General features: G+C 36.4%; 1 protein-coding gene across 1 annotated transcript; it reads right to left on the bottom strand.

The window, feature by feature from the left end:
- Window positions 1-54: 54 nt before the first annotated feature.
- LOC146489231 (N-terminal kinase-like protein) lies at window positions 55-19439 on the bottom strand. The gene is made up of 19 exons (XM_085107327.1): window positions 19231-19439; window positions 19091-19150; window positions 17819-17899; window positions 16768-16878; window positions 15977-16212; window positions 14183-14429; window positions 13535-13693; window positions 12167-12274; window positions 11829-11942; window positions 10722-10811; window positions 9568-9630; window positions 8612-8800; window positions 7252-7330; window positions 6653-6808; window positions 5824-5960; window positions 5560-5646; window positions 4268-4426; window positions 2764-2910; window positions 55-2259 (listed from the first exon to the last, which is right to left on the bottom strand). The coding sequence occupies exons 1-19, from the start codon at window positions 19360-19362 to the stop codon at window positions 1891-1893; spliced, it is 2724 nt and encodes a 907-aa protein (XP_084963453.1). The 5' UTR covers window positions 19363-19439; the 3' UTR covers window positions 55-1890.
- Between the last annotated feature and the right edge of the window lie 633 nt (window positions 19440-20072).

The raw sequence follows: 20072 nt of genomic DNA, 5'->3' as shown, positions 1-20072 counted from the left end.
CCTTTAAGTGTCACCAAAATAAGGCTCTGAAAATAAACAGACCAACTGCAGAACTGGTTTTTATAAAATTTCTTTAATTCTTATTTAAAATAGAATTATAGTACTTTTCAGCCCATATCATTCCCATTTGAGCAAAGCTGTTTAATATAAATCTGTTATGAGTAGGTAGAACCAGAAAAAAAAAAAATTATCATCTGCATATTTTCTACATGTTTGCAAATACATTGAATGAGCGTATAAAACAAAACCCATCCAGAAAAACAGCTAGCAAAAACAGACGCCTCTCCTGGCTTTTGTTTTTAATGGCAGGTGAAGGAAAAACTGGAAAAGGCACCAGCTCTCACAGGCTAAAAAAACTAAGTGAGCCTGTATTAATGTCACTGGTTGTACTTTTAAGTATCAGTTCTGGACCATACGTTCTGTATAACAATAATTCAATAAAAGCGCTCCAACAAAAAAGAATCTAAGTGACTTTTCAGGCATTTTTTACTCAAAAATTGAAGGGCTTGGGGACAACACTTTTTTCATTTTTGCACATGGCCTGGTGTAAAATTAACTCTTTTATATGGCTTGCCAGCTTCTCACTTGAATAATGTTCAGCACGTTTTAAATGCCAAAGCAAGACTAGTTTGTCGCGCACCGCGCTACTGTTGTATAACGCCGTTGCTGTACTTGCTGCCCGTTAGGCAACGCATCAGTTTTAAGATTCTACTATTTGTTTTTAAGGCCATCCATGGAATCGCGCCAACGTATTTAAGAGAACTTGCGTCAATTAAAAGACCAGGAAATTTTAATTTAAGATCCTCCTCGGATAGTTTGTTGCTTGCAACGCCAACTTATAGAAGTAGAGTTACATTAGGAGACAGATCATTCCAGGTCGCAGCTCCGGCACTTTGGAATGTATCACCGCGTGAGATTCGTTCTATTACAGATCTATGGACTTTTAAGTGCCATCTGAAAATGCACCTCTTTAAGGAAGCTTTTTTTGATTGAACTTTTAATGATTACTAGTACCTTAACATGCATTGTATATTTCAATTTTTATTATGGTGTATTTTTAATAATTATTATTTAGATACTCTGTATTTGATTATTATGGGTAGAAATCATGTAATGCGCACTTGATAATTTCATGGAATGTGCGCAATATAAGAATTAAAATTATTATTATTATAATTTAACTCATGATTAAATAATGGGTTAATTTTACACCAGGTCACTAGGTTCAAATATTAATGGACAATTTTCCATTTTTATCAGAAAACAAAGCAAAACAGTAGATAAAATATTACGGCAAAGTTTCCTGAGAGAATTAAAGGCCACAGTATTATTATTATTGTAAGGTTTGCAATTACAGTGCAATAGACCTTGAGGTTTGGCTGTGATTTTGGTAAACAATACTTATATAATATCAAACTCAAGACCACCCAAACATTTGTGTTCCCTTTTACCCAAACTCAAATGTGGATAATTCAGTCGATCCAGTCCCATCGGCACTAAGCACCAGCTGTTGTGAGCGAAGATGTGTAGCTTTTTTAAAGTATACATGGCAGATGTGGAAAGGGGTGAGCAGTGTCTGAGCATACTGTGTATAAAGGAAAATTTGTGTAGTACACAGTCAGCCAACCCGAGGAAGTTTGATATAAACTGGCCAGCAAGTTGTTTAGTATGTTGCAATGTATGAACACTATCCATAATTTCCAGCTGACACTCTCTAGGACATTACAGTTTTTCTTTCTGGTAGAGCACCTTTCATCCAAGAGTGAGTTTCTTTGAATGTTAACCAAAGCATCTTGCCACTTGGTTTGATTGTACTTAATAGAAACAACACCTCTCATATGCACTTGTTTGAGCTCTGTGTAGCTCTGCTGTATTCACTGCAGACCTAACTTACTGCATTTTCACTGCACCAAGTTTCATGGGCCCCTTTCCCCCTGCAGTCCGTTTATCTTTCTGTGCCTGTAGCCTTTGTCTCCTTTCTTCTCTTTTCTTTTTTGCAAGTTCTGCTTTACTAGGTTTGTCTTGTTCCCAGTCCTCTTCACCCCACCCATCCACACCCCACCCGTCATCTGTGGTCTTTTTAGTTAGTGAGTCCTCAACATGGGTACTGCTGGTCAGTGGTGAGTCATCAAATGATCCCCAGTCCCCTGTATCCCATGCATCCCCTTCAGTGTTTTTGGATTGCAGTGGTTTGTTTTTGCTCTTCTGTGTAGGGTTTGAGTAGTTGGACCTTCCTGTTGCTGTAGGTTTACTTTTCGCCTAGAATAACAGAGCACACATTCAAAAACAACATTTGGATTAAACAATTCCTGACTTTGATGAAGGGTCTGAAAGGAGTTGCTGCACCCTCAGTTGTCAGATAATATTTGTTATTTTGGCCATTCGTCAGATGCTAGTTGAGAAATTTATCAAGATGTCCCAAATCTCAGTTGCCATTCGTTCAGAGGTTTAGCTGAAATATCTATCAGACAGCTACCTTGGTTTCAAATCAATAAAAAAATGTTAGCATAAATGACTTAAAGAACAAAAAAATACCACTGTCAATCATTATGCTATTATTATTCACTGCTTGGTAAGAAGTTAGAATGCGAAGTAAGCCAGTGAGAAATGTCTCCTGGAAAATTACTATGATGGGAGCATTTTTACAAGGGTGCAGTGTTTATTGCATTTAACAAAGGATGGAAGAGAGAAGGAAGTGATTGCTGAAATATGTATGACACTGCATGTGAGAAAACAACTTCCATAACTAAATTCCTTGCCAACCTTTGAAACAAAAAATTCTTCATCCCAGCCGCTGTCCAGTTTAGTGGGCTGACTGCTGTCTCCACCTAACATATCTGATATCAGTGTCTCATCGTTATCTTGAGGAGGCTTCTTTTGCTTTGTGCCACTCTTGGCTGGCTGAGCAGTCTGAAGGAAGAAGAGCAAATTACTGTTAACTATTCTCACCTACATAACTTGTAAGGTCATAGAGCCTTTTTGAACTGGTGAGGCAGCGGGGATCGATATTACATTATAAAATACAAGATGGGCAGAACAGAAGCAGCCTTCAAATTATAGGTTTTCCCCTAAATGCTTGTTTAAAAGGAAACAAGGTTCTTGTGTTTAACTTGAAAAGATACCCAGTAACGGTTTCTGAAAATAATGTTTTAATGTCATAATTTGGTAATATAACTCTTTTATATAAATCTAAGAAACTAAGAAGGCAACACTGTGGACCAGTAGCTGCCACCTTTGATTCCCTTTCTGAAAATGAGACTGTGACGTCCTATAATTAGTTGGAGCACTTGGAAATGGAAACTGTATAAAATAAAAGAACCAAAAAAAAATAAATAAAATAAAATAAAGAAATAAAAAACAACCCCCCCCCCCCAAAAAAAAAAAAAAAAAAAAAAAAACCACAAAAAACAAACAAAAAAATTAAAAAAAAAAATAAAAAAATAATTAAAAAAAAATAAAAAATAAAAAATAAAAATTAATTGTCTTAAAAGAGGGTAAACAACTTTAGACTTTGAGATTGGCTTTGACAGCCACATCTGGTGTGCTTAAAGGGGCAGTATCATGGGAGATCGATTGGAGATATCATGATTTTTAGCCAAAATTCACTAAAGTTAAACTTTGAACACTGTGTTAATTAATTTCTCAGTCACTTATTTAAAGAAATATTAATAGTGATTCTAAGACGAAAGGTTGAACCAAAATATAGTACAACTGGCGATTTTTAGTGCGTTACAACAGTGAAATTTGAAAACGTCTGCCAGACGTTTTCAAATTTGAACCCCTCTCTATCTTGCTCATCTGCCGCGGAAAATATCCTTGGATAGTTTCTTTGCATTCTGATAGTCTTTAAATGGAATTTTATCATTACATCTTGGCTGCTATCAACCGAATAGTGTCTTCCCGATTTTCGATATGTTACTAAAAATAGCATGATACTGTCCCTTTAAGCTACAGCACAGAATGTCCTCAAACAAACACATATGTAAGAAGAGAAGAATTAGAGAAGAACAGAAGAAGAAGAAGAAGAGAAGAATTTAGAAGAATTATAAGAAGAGAAAAATTAGAAATTATACAAGACATATACCAAAAATGGGAAAGCGCAGATTAATACACTTGGTTAAGTACAGATTAATAAATGCAGCTTGTAAGCTGCATTTTATTTATCATCGTAACACGGGACTACAAAATTGGGATTGATGTTTTTCAGGCCATTATTTGGCCATTTAAGCCACAAGTGTGTACACATTGCTGTTCAGAGGTTATGTACCTTAGTGTTGTGTTGAGGTTCGGTCTGACGTGGCACCTTGTTTGTCCCAGGTGTGGCAAAGCTGTCATTGGACCAATCATCATTCTCCCAATCACCATAGTCACTGCCACTCTCCCCTCCGTCGAGATCAGCTGCAAGGTTTGCAGGACGTCTGAGAGACTATGCACAAACAAAGAGTAAACATAATATTATATATTACTATTAAAGCATCTTAGTTTCGATAGAAGGAAGATAAGAAGGTCACAACTTGTTATTAGTAGATTTTTATGGTCTCAAGGACCAATGTAGCTTCCACCAAGGCTAAGAACCAGAGTGATACATGTCAGTGTAATCAAATTAACAACTGTTTACATCTGCAAGATATCTTAATTTAATCTTAACCCTGTGTAAATTAATAATTATGTCACATCACAACGGACATTCTTAAGCATATGCCTTGTTTTGACCACAAGTTGTTTGTCTGTTGCTCAGTATCTGCAGCTTATCAGCTCAGATCTAAAATCAGTTTGTAAGTAGGATGTTTACCAATAATCAATCCTGATGTGACTTAAAAAAACATTCCCCGATTCTAAAGGTTCCTCCAAGGTATAGAAAAACTCCCTGATTCAAGTGAGCAAAAAGTCCCGCAGATGTTCCATGTAAAAGCAAACAAGTCATTTTCCACTTTCACAAACGAAAACTGATGTGATTAGTGGTAATATTATGAGATTCTGAGGCACATTTTTTCAGAGGAGTCAGTCGAGTCAACATTCTGCCATGACTGAACAACATTTTAATTGATAATGTCAATGAATAAACATACAATGGGAAGCATACGATGTTTATGTACCTACTGAGCATTTACGTTAATTTTTCTGTTCTTGGCAAAATGAAATTTGTGCAGAAACTCAAAGACTCATTCTCTGGAGCCAATGGGTACCTCATGCAATTGAAAAAACACCAAAAATGGTACCCTGCGTGGATTGGTCCTAAAACTTGAAGACATTTTTTGGTCTCTTATTAATTCAATGAAAAATACATGCAAAAGGGTAAGCAATTCCTCATGTCACCAGCTAGGTAGTTGAATTATATTACTGAATGGTCCCACAATGGGTTTCCACCTTTCACTGCAGCATTTCTCTTTCCAGAGGAAACTTTTAGTTGACATAGTGGTACATGTAACGTTTGCAGTAATGTTGTAATGATGAATGCCACCTGCATCTGTCTTTAGAAAGGCTATCTGGCTCGTTTGCAATATCCAATTTGTGACAACCTTAAAGTAAAAGTAGCGTCTAAACAAGATTGAATGTTACCAATTCTTTCTTTGAAGAACTCTGAAATACTGCAATTTCTTCTTTAGCTGCCAAGAGATCACTCTTCAGTTCATCCATGTCAGGTTCCTGGTGAGCATTGAAATGAAAAAAGAAAATTTAAAAAGGAACCTGAACATTGAATTTTCATTTGTTTTTACCACATAGAACAAAACACATTTAAGATGTTGCATGTTGGGATGTCACCATCAGGGTAGAGTATTTTACTTATTAGCAGCATCTATGCCAGGATCAATGAGATCTTACCTGTGCATCATTCCATTCCTCCCCACTCCAGTTCTCTTCTTCATAATCGCTGCCTGAATCTTCATCCTTTTCATTTGGTGTGGACTGTTTAGTCCCTGAAGGGCCTTCAGTGGCAGTTTTACTGACAGCTGTTGGGTCTGACAAAAGAAACAATTCACCATGAATTTAATTTGAATATAATCACAAATTATTGCCATTATCTGGGTACTTGGTAAAGAAAGGCCATTTAAGCTTTAGGAATATTGTTGCCCCTTGATCAGCTCAGACAAGTGGCAAGTGTCTGCTGAGAATTAAGGACAGCTGAGGACTATTATTACAAAATTTTTATGATTGATTTACGCCAATTAAAATTCATCACTGTCATCACCAAGATAACTTGACACAATTTTTCTGAATTTTGTTTCATGTATCAGTTTATCATAATTAAATTAACAATAACTTAGGGTGCAATATACCACACAAAAAAGGACCATTTAGCCTATGAACCAGCAAACATATGGAATTCCAATGTCCACAACAGATAAATGTTGGCAAAGAGTAAGCTATGTCAGCCAATGGCTCAGTAATTGAACAAAGTATGAATTTTGTTCTGCAATTGCATTGACTAAAACCAAATGAAAGCACTGGTTTCTACACTATATAAATTATGTTTGGTTAAAGCACAGTACACAAGACACAGTATTACTTTACCACCTACAGCCACAAGGAAGCCAACTCTTTGGTAGGCTCAGGACTAGTCCAGCCACTGTATGACATAATCACAATCTCTAAATAAATACTTTCTTGCAAGTTGTGGTGTACAAGATACATGTAAAGATAGCAGCCTTACCTGTATTTCTCTCCTTGTTAGTTGTTGTATTCTTATCAGGTTCAGTTGCGTCAGGAGGGGTGTTTCCTCCACGGTACAGTTTGGATGTAAGTGAGGTGACAGCCCACCCTGTCCAAGACGAGCCACTGCTGGCTGATTCAGGGGTTTGCTCTGCCACTACACAACAGCAAAATTTTAAGATTAACTTTCTTTAATTGTTCTCTTCTTTACAATGCAAAAGCCCAGTTCTAATTTGAATGCCAAGGCATGTACAACAGTGTACTAACATGATGTTTCATAAATGGCAGAGGGAAAATTTTCATTTTCATATCTCCACACTTCCCTTGTTAATGAGTGTTTCATTTTGGTCTGGATGTTTCATTTTTCTTGGCTATTACCCTGATATAAAAAAGTGTTTTGGAACACCCTCTTCCCTCCTCTCTTCAGTTCCTGGGGTTGTTCTTGCTGTCCCACCCTAAGCTCCCTTCCTGCATTTCCAGATATGTTTCAACTTTGGCAATATTTAATACAAAGTAGTTTTGTGTAAACAACACCAACTGAAAACACTCATGAGAGATGGATGGAAATTAGACAACATCAGAAAAAAAAATCATACCCACCTGCCTGGTTGAGAGCAGACTCAGGATCCTCTGAGGCTTTTTCAAGTTTACCAAGGAGAAGCTTAATTACTTTAAAAACCTGCATGTACAGCAAACATTTTAACAAGGCTTTTAAATTTTTAAAATAACAGGTACAGGATAATTTCAAAATGCATAAATGTTTCAGTAAAACAAATACCATTATTTTTTCCATGTAGAATACATGTATACCATTAATGCCCTTTCAGATGGTAAAGTGTCTGTGAAAGGTGTTTTATCCTGAGACAGGAATCACATGATTCACAAGCAAGTCTACTAACCACATCAGGTGGTGTGAAACAACTATCAAAATGTGGCCACATCAAGACAAACATAAACAATGAACAGTACATTCAAGATGGCACTGGCAGCATTCATTTCTTCAATAATATACAAGAACGACCTAAAGTCTTACATGTATTAAGTGGCCAAATTTTTGCCCAACTGTACATGTACATGCCTTTCAGATTTTTTGTAACCTTTCCCCCCGCAAGATTGAGCTTAAAATCAAATTGAATGGTTTTAGTCCCTAACCTGGGATCAGGTTCCCCAACTCCTCCCGTCACTTCTCTCACCAGAAAATGCTCTAACTAATTGTTTTTTGCACGAATGTCAGTAAGTGTCTAAAAAGAGGCAGCCCAAGCTCAGTATCTGATAGCAGAAACCTGATGCTGATTTATGAACTTTGTATGCATATCCATGGGAAATTCACTTCAGTTCTCAGAATACTAAAATATAACCATGTTGCACTGTCGTCAATCTTCCCATGGAGTTGTGCTTTTTCTGCATTTTTTTTTTAAAGAATTTCTGAAATAAATCTCACCAGTTACAAGCAATTTTTCACATTTACTCGAAATTCACTGTATGAAAACCCTTTTGCCTAGGAGCTTTGTATGCCATAATTTTAAGATTTTGAAAAAAAAAAACCAATTTTTTTAAAATTAGTTGGAGGCTTTGGAGTACGTACTTAACTTTTGAACAGGAAAATAATATAAAAAGAAAAAGAATCACACTCCAGCTGGGACTTGAACATGCGACCGCCAGATCTCCACGTTTTCACCAAGTGACACCTGGAGGTCTGAGGTGGGTGACCAACACGAAAAGAATAAAAACAACAACAAAAACAAGCAAACAAATAAACAGGACAAAAGAGAATGGGTATTACTGGAAGTGGCACATCACGTACAGTGTACTAAGTGTTGGGTGCTTAATAATACTGGGAGGAAACTTGAAAAATGGGACTAGTTACAATTTTCTCCTTTGACATTGATAGAATGCAAAAGGTCAAGCTGTTCCCCTCAGTAGCATGCCAAATATAATGCAGTTAAATCAAACTGTTCACCTGATCCCTGACTTTACGTTCTGGGTCCACTGTTAGGGTACACAGGGCAGGTAAGATCTTCACTGCACATTCTTTTATGCTGAAAAACTCTGCCGAGGCAAGGAAGCCCATAACACCAGCCGTGCGAGCAGGAGGGAATGGATCCCGCAGAGCACGCAAAAAAGCTGGGATCAACACTTTTTGACGTGTCTGAAAAAGAAGGAAAAGATAAATATATTGGAACTGAATATTAACATGTGCAAGTATTGTATAACCTAAGACACACGGATTTAATCTACTTTCAAGACACAATGTTTTTTCAAAATGGTTTTGTGGGTAACCAAATGTAAAGTTGCAGTTGTGTTGTCTGTCAATAGCATAACTGTCTTCACCACCACCCCTTGGCTAACCAAAGAACTTTTAGTATTAAGTGATTGTGATATATAAACAGACTGAAATGTGTGGGAAAGACTGGGTTAAAAATTCAGGGAATAAATAATACCCCTGAAATGCCACTAATGAATCTGACCTGATCACAAACACTTTATGTTTAAAAAAATTAAAATAAGTTCATTTGGAGAAACATTAAATATTTAAAAAAAACACCATTTTGAATTTTCTAAATTTTCTATTATTGGTGACACAGTACAGTATCTTTTGTGTCATTGCTGTAACAGTCTGACAATCAAACATGTTCAAATGGCTTTCAAACTATGTGCTTGAAATTTCTTTCTGAAGGGAAGTTAATTTTCGTGTGCTAGCTGAACTATAAGTTCATGTGTACAGTTCTTCATTAAAGTTATTTTCATTTCAAGGATTGTTTTCACTGCTATAATAATTATTTTTATGTTATTTGCACATGTATCTGATTGCCAAATTTGGTTGCATTTTGATTTACTTTACATAGAGCACTCACTGGTTATGATACTGGGCCATTCTAAAATCTAAGAATAAATAAAATTAACACTTGTACATACTGCGGGTGGAAGATTAACAGCAATTTTTCCAAGACAGACTGTAGTGTTTGTCCTGATACCAGCCTATGGAGTAAATAATTACAAGCTCAACAGTATTATGAGTTGAATGCCTGCAATTTAATATACAACTCAGCATACAACTCATAAGAAATATTATGGTAAGTAATCATAGCAGTCAACTGACTTACTAAACTGGCCACAAACATAATATTCACCCTGGTTCTCAAATTTTAACATTAGACACTTTAAAAGGGTAACCATTATACACTATAAAACCCATTGGCCCATGTTGTGCTTAGTTTTAGACCAAAGAACCCAACACTGTTCATCATTAATATTTTTAATTAGCTGCTTAAATTGTACCCTGGGTGCCAGAGACTTTTCTAGCGCGGTTTCCGGTTTCTGTCAAGTCTTTATAGTGACCCGCGCGAAAAGCGTTTTTCTCGCGGCTTCGCCGCTCGTGGAGCTGTGTCGGCCTTCGGCCAACAAAAGTCCCGCCGCACACGAGAAAAACCTCTGGTACCCAGGGTACTTAAATTGTGGAAAAAAACAAAACAAAAATTTGTCGAATAACTAAATCTGCAACTGACACCTACAATGCAATTTGACTAATGTTGGCAAGGACAGATCTATTCAAAATTTTACATTACTAGACAGAAAAGAAAGAATTTCAAAACACCTCAACTCTGGACTCTGTTGAAAATAATATTATTAGGAGTTTGAGACCATTTCAGTGGTGAACAGGGATTTCATTGTACATGTACATCACACAATTTAGTTGTATGTCCAAATTAGTCAGCAAAAGTCCAAATTATGCACTCAACTCAGCAAACTAAGGTAAAGGAAGTTTGACTGTGAAATCCAAAATATTGCTCTTTTTGTGGCGCATAGTCTAATGTCTAATACCATACTGGGAATGTAGTCCTTTTGTATACTTTTTTATCACAAGGCTTAATTTGAAGAACATTTTAATCCAATGACCTTCAGTTTCCTGAAAACTAAATCAGTGAAACAAAGAAGCAGGTATGACCAAATGGCCAAATTTCCACTTGAAGCATTACTTAACTAATAATTAAATAAAATAATGTTAGTAAACGTAGTAAACAGCTATGTGCACAGATACGTACGAGTATTACCATGCTTGCCTACATTACCTCTTGGTCCATTTGAAGTTTAGCAAAGTATTTAAGGAGCTGATTGTTAACTGTCTTCTCACTTAACTTTGGAGCGAGAAGCAGCATGGACTGTGGAATACAAATGCAAACATTTTCCATTTAGAAACTAGATAATGCCAGCAGAAAAATTCATGCAACAGATTCACCTTCTCTTTCTCAAGGCTTGATTGTGCCTGCTTGCAGGTATTTAGAGGGTCCCCTATACCCTTTGCAAATCAGTCACCTTAAAACATTGGGCTTTTTTTTATGCATCTAACTATTAACAAACTATAACTAAAAATACTTATATAGTGCATTACCCATAAAATGTTCTAAATGTGCTTTAACAATGTAAAATCAGATGAAGGCTTTCCTAAATAAAAACGTCTTAACTTGAAAGGAAGAGAGACTTGCGGTAGACCAAATGACCAAAGGAAGAGCATTCCATAATTTAGGAGCGGCAAACATAAATGTGCGATCACCATGAATAATGACCAAAAAATATCATGATCATGCAAAACTAGAGGCAATCGTGTTTATTGTATGGGGTTATAACTGGAATTAAAAAACCCTTTCGAAACTTGTAAGCTATAGCAGTGTTGATTGAAATACATTTTTAGTTTACTGCATGGTTTTTAATTAAGCTTTGAAACGTCAATACCGGTATTTCGTACAAAATTAAAACTAACAACACAAACAAAACTAGAGGGGAGCTTATAATTGGATGTATTTTTTGGTTTACAGGTAGATGGGCCTATATAACCAGGGGGGCTTATAACCGGCAGCTATGCACAGGCTAGCTGCAAATCAGAGAACTGCAGTTATTAAATATAAAATGATACATTTTGTATCTAGCAATAAAGAAAACTTAAGCTACACTAAATAAATAAAATACTAAAACAAGGGACTGATCTTAGTTTGGCCACATATTTATTAATTTTGTGTAAGATGTGACTTGAAGAGAGAATGTAGATATTTTCTACAACCACACAAATGTTATAGGAAAATTAATGTATTTTCCATCATAAATTGCCTTTGACTGCATGATAAGACCACAAAGTTTCTGCATAAGTAGGCGAACAATTAGTTGAAAAACAATGTTTGTACCTTTACTGTCTGTTCTCTCATGGCTGGGATAGTATCACCAAAACCCAGAGCAACATGTGGAAAGATCTGCTCATCAACAGTTGATGGCTTCAGGTGCTGCACAAAGTTATCAAGCTGAAACAGATATCATTTAAACTTTATCATTTACTCAAAGAGTAATAACCTTCAGGAAACAAGCAGCATGTTAATGTGCAGTAAAATATGTCAGTATTAATGAAGTACAAGTTAAGATTGGCTTTCTTTCACTTATCCAATAGGAAATTAAAAAAATCAGCATTTCTGATCTTTGACATAAGATTCACATGATAAAGTTATTTACAATGTTATTCTTTTTATACCTGTTGCAGTAGGTGAATGCGTGTAGCCCTATCTGTTGAAGAAAACAGTTTGACCACACACGGCACTATTTTCTGTTGATACTCATCTGCATCCAACAGCTTACCGACCTACACGGCACGAATAAATGGACCTTAAATTAGCAGTTAACTCTTCAGAATTGCATAATTTGACAATAATTAAGTCATTTGTAAGTGGAAAAAATCTCCCTTTGCTCAAATAAAATTACTCTTGTATCATACATTAATATCAGTAACCCAGATCTCTATCTTAGTAGATCTCCTATAGCAGCCTATCACCACATTGAAATACTAGTACTGTAATAACTGTAAGTAAAACAACATTGTACACTGTCAGATGACTGAGGATGTATGGATTATCAAGGAGAAATCTGGAACATGATCAATGTTAATGCCATTATTGAAGAATATTGAGGCACATGTCAAGTCAATTTGTATTTTGGGCTGCAGTAATTATTTACAAATATGAAAAAATTAAACCTAATTACAGAAATAATAGAAAAAATAGAAAAATGTAAATATGTCTAATCAAAGATGTGTATATTAAACTAACTAAAAACTAAAAACTAGAAACCACAGCCCAGATAAAGTTTAGCTAAATTTTAAGTTAAATTTCCTCGGCATAGCGTCTACCCACCATCTGCAGGTGTGTGGGGTGGCACTGTCTTTAATTCAAGCTCTATGCAACAAGTGGTAGACAGGCAAGAACTCTTACTTCAGGAAAATATTTAGGAAACACCAAATCTTCAAGGGCTATACAGTGTTAATAGAGAGTAAAATTTAACAGCATTTTAATTTTGTTAACAAATAATAAGGATTTTTCTGGCTGTCATTATAGGCCCTGTGTTAATATTCCTTTTTTTGGAAAGCAGGGAGGGATGAGGCTTAGTGCTAGGCAGGAGGGAAATTTGACTTTCAAAATTGGGTGTGTTTGAAAATTAAGAAAATTAAGAAGCTTAAAACAATTTTTAACATACCTCAAAGCTTAACAGTCCATGGGTTTGTATTCCGAAAGACATATTTTAAGAGGGGCTTTAATAGTATTATTTTTTTGTAATTTTGTGGTCTCTTTGACCTTCAACATGGCAGCCTTAACACACACTCTTACCTGACAACAAATTTGCCTCTAATGTACTTTATATGAATTTTTTAGAAATTCACATCTAGATCCACATCTAGCACACAAAATCCTCAATGCATGCTAAAAATGGGCCAGTTTGAAACGCTCCTTGATTTCTTGACCAAAAGCACAATATACGTCTTCTTGTGGCAAACCCTTCAACTCATTTCCCATTTGAGGTATACACCGGCCACAAATGTTAAACCAACGGCTAATTGAATTGAACTTACTTTGAAGAGTGGTCCCAGCACAGCAGAACCAGCTGATCCAAACTCAAAAGCATTAAGCAGCTGTGGGAGGATTCTGTGCTTGCAACATTGCTGAGGAAATGAGTCTAATGATGAACTCAGGGATGAGAAAAATTGCTTCTGTTCTTTCTGCTCCTTAATCTTAAACAAAATACAGTACATTGAATTAGTTTAGGACTCCTTCCTACCATCATAACTGAGCCAGCTAAAGCAAAGTATGAAATCAAATTGAACATTGGTTTGAGTGCTAAAAGTAAAAACATAAGCCATAGATAATTTGTTGAAGTCAACTTCTTTCCTGGAACTACCCTCTGACTTCTGTCAAACGTTGCCCAGTATTGGAGGGATAGCAGGATATTTGCATATATTATTAACTATTTATAAGGCAGCATAATAGGTGACAAAAGCTGTAAACAGGCAGATGATTATTTGTTTTCAGCAGAATACATGAAAAATAAGTGAAAAAATGAAAAAAGGAAGCTTCTTACATGATAACCAATCCTGCAATTAATAATAATAATTATAGTCACTTGAAACAAGATTGCTTATTACACTGATACATACATGTATACCATGTGTGTACTCTTGAAAGTTTAATTAATCAGTTGCAATGCAAATACTGAAACAAACCTGTAACTCTTGCAGAAATAAATTGGCATCAACAAAACTGTTTTTTAGGTAATGTCCATCTCCTCTACATTCCTGCAGGAATTTTGCAGGATTGGGTCTGCTTTTAGGGTTGGCACCGACAAGTTGAACATAGTCAGTTATGAGATTCTTTGGTATCTTGCCAACAGACTTAAGGGAACCTGTCCTTGACATAGAACCATTGAACACCTCCCATATCAGACATCCAAGACCCCACATATCTGCTGACCTGCAAGTCAATCAAGGTTACACTCAGTCATGCAACAAGTCAGAGGTACAGTGTAAGCGATGAGAGGTTAAGCACAGCATAATCAACTACACGTCAAGTTTGAAGAGCGGCTGCGCAGCATGTTTCTTTTGTCTGTAGTAGAGCCCTGCTACACGTACACTGTATCTCAAGAGAAGCAGACACATAAGAGTTCAAGATACTCAGTAGTAAATGACTCTACCCAGCATCCATGGGGAATTGGGCTTCTGTTTGAATTGAGATGGTGAGAAGCTAGAGATATAACCAGGAGGTGCATTAATCTTTGTTTGTTCTTGTCTATTTTCTTAATTATTTTTGTCCAAATATATATTAAAAGCCTTAGGGTAGTTCCAGAAAATATTCATACCTTCACCAAAGAGAGAATTAGAAATTCCAGAGGGGTGGGGTAGGGTGGGAGGGTTAAAGGCCCAGAAAATTCCAGAGGGAAGGAGGTGTGAAGTGTTAGTCTAAGATTAGTTTCCAGAAGATCACCTTCACTGATTCATGTTTCATGTTGGACACAGTTCCTCAAAATTGCAATTTACCAACTTCATAGATCTTTCTTGATGATGGTACTAACTTTTGTTACATTAAAAAGATGTTTCCTTTCTCCGAAAAGTCATTAGAAGTGAAGTAGCCCAAACTTGGACAAGAAATCTATTTTTGTTGAACAGATCAGAAGTATTGAATTACGTGCCTCAATAATCTAAATGTGTTGTTTGTGAAACTTTCTCACATACAAAAATTTTGTATCAAAGATGAAAAACAAGAATTTAGTAAGGCAAAGTGGAGCCTGAGATTTACATAACATCAAGACATCTTTCCATTTGTTATGTGAGATACGGCAAAGGTCAATAAATGTTGGAACTGATTAGGCTGCGCTGATCCGAGCTGTTAAAATTTATTTTGTCCAAGGTACCTGTAGTCCAACTCAAAGTAAAAACTGCAGACTTAATTCCTAGCTAATTGACAAACTTTCATAAAATAATAGATAATTAAAAGCAGTTCGACATTTCTTTCACGCATTATTGATCTCATACAAAATCTGCTTTAGAATGCAAACATGCAAATTTCATTTGCGGCTCCGTTTCATCTGTGGTTTCAAGTTATGATCAAAGGTCAACTTGTCTCCCTGGGCTTCTAATGCTTATTTTGTAAATGTACAAGCTATTGAGCTAAAGAAAGTTTTTTTTAAAATCTACACCTGCACATTGTTCTTTAACAGTCCTTGTAAGATCACTGGTTGAAAAATGTTAGTTAACCATCAATGCCAAAAATTGGAAACCCATGTCAACTTCTTCATCTTGGTGTCTCGCGGATCTTATGCTGGCTTGGGGTTTGGCACCTGGTACCATAGGTTGAACCTTGTAATGGTAGGATGGAAGAGGCATGATACATGTAAATGACAACCCCTGATTCTCTAGGGTAGGGGTAGGGTGTGAGGCCCAATCAACTCACCCTATAGAAACCCCTGCTAGATCACAGTCAAAATGAGGCCCTTGGATGTCCTAGGCTATGGGGCGGCTTACCATTTTTCAATCTTCTTGTTGGCCTTACTAAATTTTCTCCCCTCAGGAGGTTCATAGACCTGCAACACTGGCAGACGAGGAAGATCAGGCTCCTGTGTGTTAGGAGGTGGCTCCACTGGCTTAAGGTATTCCACTCCACCAAGCTTCCAGTCTCCTGCGACATCCACAAACACTGAAGCCATACACACATTACCGTGAATTAGACTGCAGTCATTTATGAGGAAACTGAGGCCAGCCTAAAATATTAAAGCAGGACTTGTAGTTTGAGTTTATAGTTAACACTGGGACCAATCTCTGCAAGGTATACTGACTGTATACTTATCATTTGAAGTGAAAATCATCCCATTTATTGATATAAATTCTCACTAGTATACATAACACTTACATGTACAAGCATGCATACATGTAGTCAACACTCAACAACAAACATTTTCTAAAATAAAAATTAAAAAAGATACCAGCACAACTTGAAGGTGCTCTTCGTGTTTTGGAATGTTGTGGAGATTTATTTAATTATATTAACTTACTGATAAACAGTATTTCAGCAAAAAAAAATTGCAAAGAGAAAATTGAAAATTTTGCAGATGCCATTTATGGATTACCAGAATGTGTATACTAGTACATGCAGCAAACATATAAAGCAGACAATGGGAAATTGCAATGGCATATAATCTTATAACATGTACATGTATCACAATTGAATATCCTCAGTTTTGGCTACCAGAAGAGACTTTTGATCAAGTTATGTACTGAAACATTTTTTAGAAAATTCATTTTATTTGCACACTTACTGTAATTTGGTGTAATCCCCAAGAGATAGCCAGATCAGACTTCTCTTCTTCATTAAGCTGTACTTCCAGGGGTCGCACTGGCTCAGTTACCAGGTAAATCACTGTCTCTGACTGAATAAATTAAGCAGTTTACTTTAATACTACTGCCAAATATACAAAGATATTTCTTTATTCAATCTTCTTTTAATTAATTCATGAGCATTAAATATGACTGCAATTTTTATCCCAGACCATTTCGTGTAATAGTATACATGTAACATATCTGTCTCAGCAGAATTCATCTAACAACTCAAGGTAATGTACAGGTCATTTGAATTATTAAACTACAGGTGCTTTGTAGGGTTTGTTGAAGTTTAAAATATTCAGACCTCTCTTACAACAGTTGATCTTCCATAACATACATTACAACACATTAGTTCAAAGAATCATTATGTTTAAGAAATACCATGGAATTCCAAAAGAAATGGCCACCATTACTTCTGGAATTAACAGGCCTAAGGGATCACTAATTTTGTGGTACAGCTAATTCTGCTTGGACAGCTAAACATGTAACGTTTCAAGGCAAATTGCACCTAATTTAAGGCCTGGAAGGAATAATATTGTGAAGAAAATATCAATGGAAGTTGGTAAAAATGTTGTTGAAAAAAAAGTCCCTTTTGAAAAGATCAATTAAATACAATCAAAATAGTTATAACTGAAGAAATATCGACACTGGTATTAAAAAAAATATATGCAGAACTATCATGTTTCCAGGAAACTCTTGCTTGGATTTATAGAAATTCAGTGAGATTTGTATATACAAAAACCATTTCAGTTGGTACACCTTGGCAACATATCAGGCTCATTTTAGTCTCACCATGTGTTATTACTGGTTGGACCAACCATGCCTTACAATAATTATTTAGTGTCCAAAATGGTATGATTAGGTATGATAGAAAAGAAATCCCATAATTAACCTTAATTGCTTCAGAGTACCCATTAGTTTTGGAAATCTGCAGTTTTTAAAAAAGACACTAAGACTAAAAAATTATCTTAACCAATGATGTTGTACCTCAAGTGCATCAATGTAACGTAGTATATTAGGATGGCGAAGAGTTTTCAGTCTTCTAAGAGCTAGCTTGGCAGTTTGAACCTTGATAACAACAAAGAATCAGAAATAAATATTATATAAATATCAATAGAGAACTTTTTGTTAACGCTTTTGGAGGGGAAAAACATAAATTCTTGTTTGTTTGAGATGTTAGAAAATCAAACTGGGAATTCCAAAGGGGTTGCAGAGAAAAAGGAAATTCTGAAGGGGACTCAGGGGGGGGGGGGGCTATAATGGCATTCTGAGGGAAGGGGAGAGGGGGGGGAGTTGAGCATTTTGGAATTTCCAAAGGCAAGGAGGAGGGGGGAGGGGGAATATTTATGTCACACATAGTAGGGTACAGATATTTTCTGGAATCAACCATATTTTTCACCACCAAGAGGATAGTTAGTCTTGGAGTGTTTTAATACTAGTCTAATAAAATTAATGACAATATTTTAAAAACTTGGTCAGTGAAGTATGTAGAACAAACTAAGGAAGATTGATTGTCCAGTGGTAATATTATTGTAAGGCCCTGATTATGTGAAACCAGTACAAACTCAGACTGATAGACTTGAGACCAGATAAAACTGGTCTTAAAGACGGTGTCTGCTTTTGCTACAGACTGTGTATACATTGACATCTTGGATGATCCAAGAACCTCTAATTTCTCAAGCAAGATGCCTACTACCAGTAATTCAAAATGTATTTTTATGTGGTTTATAACTGCATAGAAAGAGAGGATCTAGCAACGGCTATTGGAATCCAAAATGAAAATTGGAGATAATTTATTACTGTTGCCTTATTATCTCAGTCATTACAACTTTCCCTTCAATAATCACAGCAAAACAAACAAACAAACAAACAAACAACTGAGAGGGCAACAACTGCGGAATTGTATCCCGCTCACGATACATTTGTATTTGATCAGGGGCACGTGACCAAGTATCAACCAATCACAGTGCTTGTTTTGTTGAGTGAAAGTCTAGGTATATAACAATACTTAATATTTTAGTGGCTCATTGAGTTTGGCTACTTCCCAGTGACTGACAAGCTACTGAGCCAGCTAAGGAGTATACTTGCTAAAATTGATCTTGTGGTCTTAACAGTTTAGCTGACACATAAATTTATTCTTATAAGGCATATAAGATTAAACAAAAGGAAAAAATTAATGTGAATTAATAATATCAAGTGAGTTTGGCAAATTAAGCAAAAATATGGATATTAAATTAGAGTAAGAGCTAGTGATTATACCTTGTCCTCAGAAGACGACTTGACATCATGTGCAAACACTGACACTATTTCTCCTGTACCCTTGAAATGAATTTTATAGGAATAAGTTACTAACAATCCATGCTTTCTTATTTCCAGTAAGATTTTATACAACAGCTTACTTTCTTTTTGCCTTCATGTAATGTCCACACAGATTTGTCTTCCAGACTCCCAACTTTATCACCGATTTCGTAAGGAAAATTCTGTGCAGCGCCGGTCCCAATCTTTCCTATCAAACTCCATAGCCCCTGCATTGTATTTTAGAAAAGCAATGAACCAGAATAACACAAAATTAACAAATTTCACCCCATGTTTCATCAATGCTGTATTCGTGGCGAACTAGTGCCCAGGACCTTCGAGCATCTATCAAATGACACTCAGGAAGGACCCGGGAGGAGTCGGTCAAATGTTGCTTGCCCTGCTGGCCCCTGGCGGCCATCGTGATGTCACTTCCTGTCAACCTCATGCTGTTGCCCAGGGGAGGGAATCCCATATCAAAGTGACGGTAGACTGCGAGCAGTCTCTCTTTTGCTCTAAAATCCGTACAGAAGAACGCAAAAACTGAGCGAGCAAGATATTCGAGGGGGGAGTCGTGCGCGGCGAGCAGTGAAGCCAGCACTCGCAGCGTTGAATTTCGTGCTTGGTCATCAGGTTAACGTTCTTCCCCGCGGATTTTCGAGCAAAAGAGTGACTGCTGGTAGTCTATTTTTTGCCTCTAAGAGGTACCAAAATCAGTTGACTGACATTTACTTCCTCTCACGTTTCGGCTCAATATCATAAAAGGTACCATCATACCCGGATACCTCTGACGGAAGTCATTTTAGATTCTAGCACCCTATTTTAAAATCACACAAAACCACGAACACTTTAGTAAGAAGACCACCCCCGTCACTTTTATATGGGATTCCCCCGGGGCTAACAGTCGTTTCCTTTCCAATTGAGCGCGAGCTTTCGGAGAGAAGGA

The sequence above is a fragment of the Pavona decussata genome, unplaced genomic scaffold (genome assembly GCF_977016875.1).
Source record: "Pavona decussata unplaced genomic scaffold, jaPavDecu1.1 SCAFFOLD_6, whole genome shotgun sequence".
NCBI classification, from domain to species: Eukaryota; Metazoa; Cnidaria; class Anthozoa; order Scleractinia; family Agariciidae; genus Pavona; species Pavona decussata.
This window is presented reverse-complemented; position numbering and strand designations above follow the sequence as displayed.

What these genes read in the sequence shown, in the direction of transcription:
- LOC146489231 (XM_085107327.1), bottom strand. Translation starts at nt 19,362, where the DNA reads ATGCAGGGGCTATGGAGTTTGATAGGAAAGATTGGGACCGGCGCTGCA. An exon ending in TACATGAAGGCAAAAAGAAA is followed by an intron (nt 19,151 to 19,230) that starts GTAAGCTGTTGT and finishes ATTCATTTCAAG; the next exon opens with GGTACAGGAGAAATAGTGTC. An exon ending in GCATTCACCTACTGCAACAG is followed by an intron (nt 11,943 to 12,166) that starts GTATAAAAAGAA and finishes TATCTGTTTCAG; the next exon opens with CTTGATAACTTTGTGCAGCA.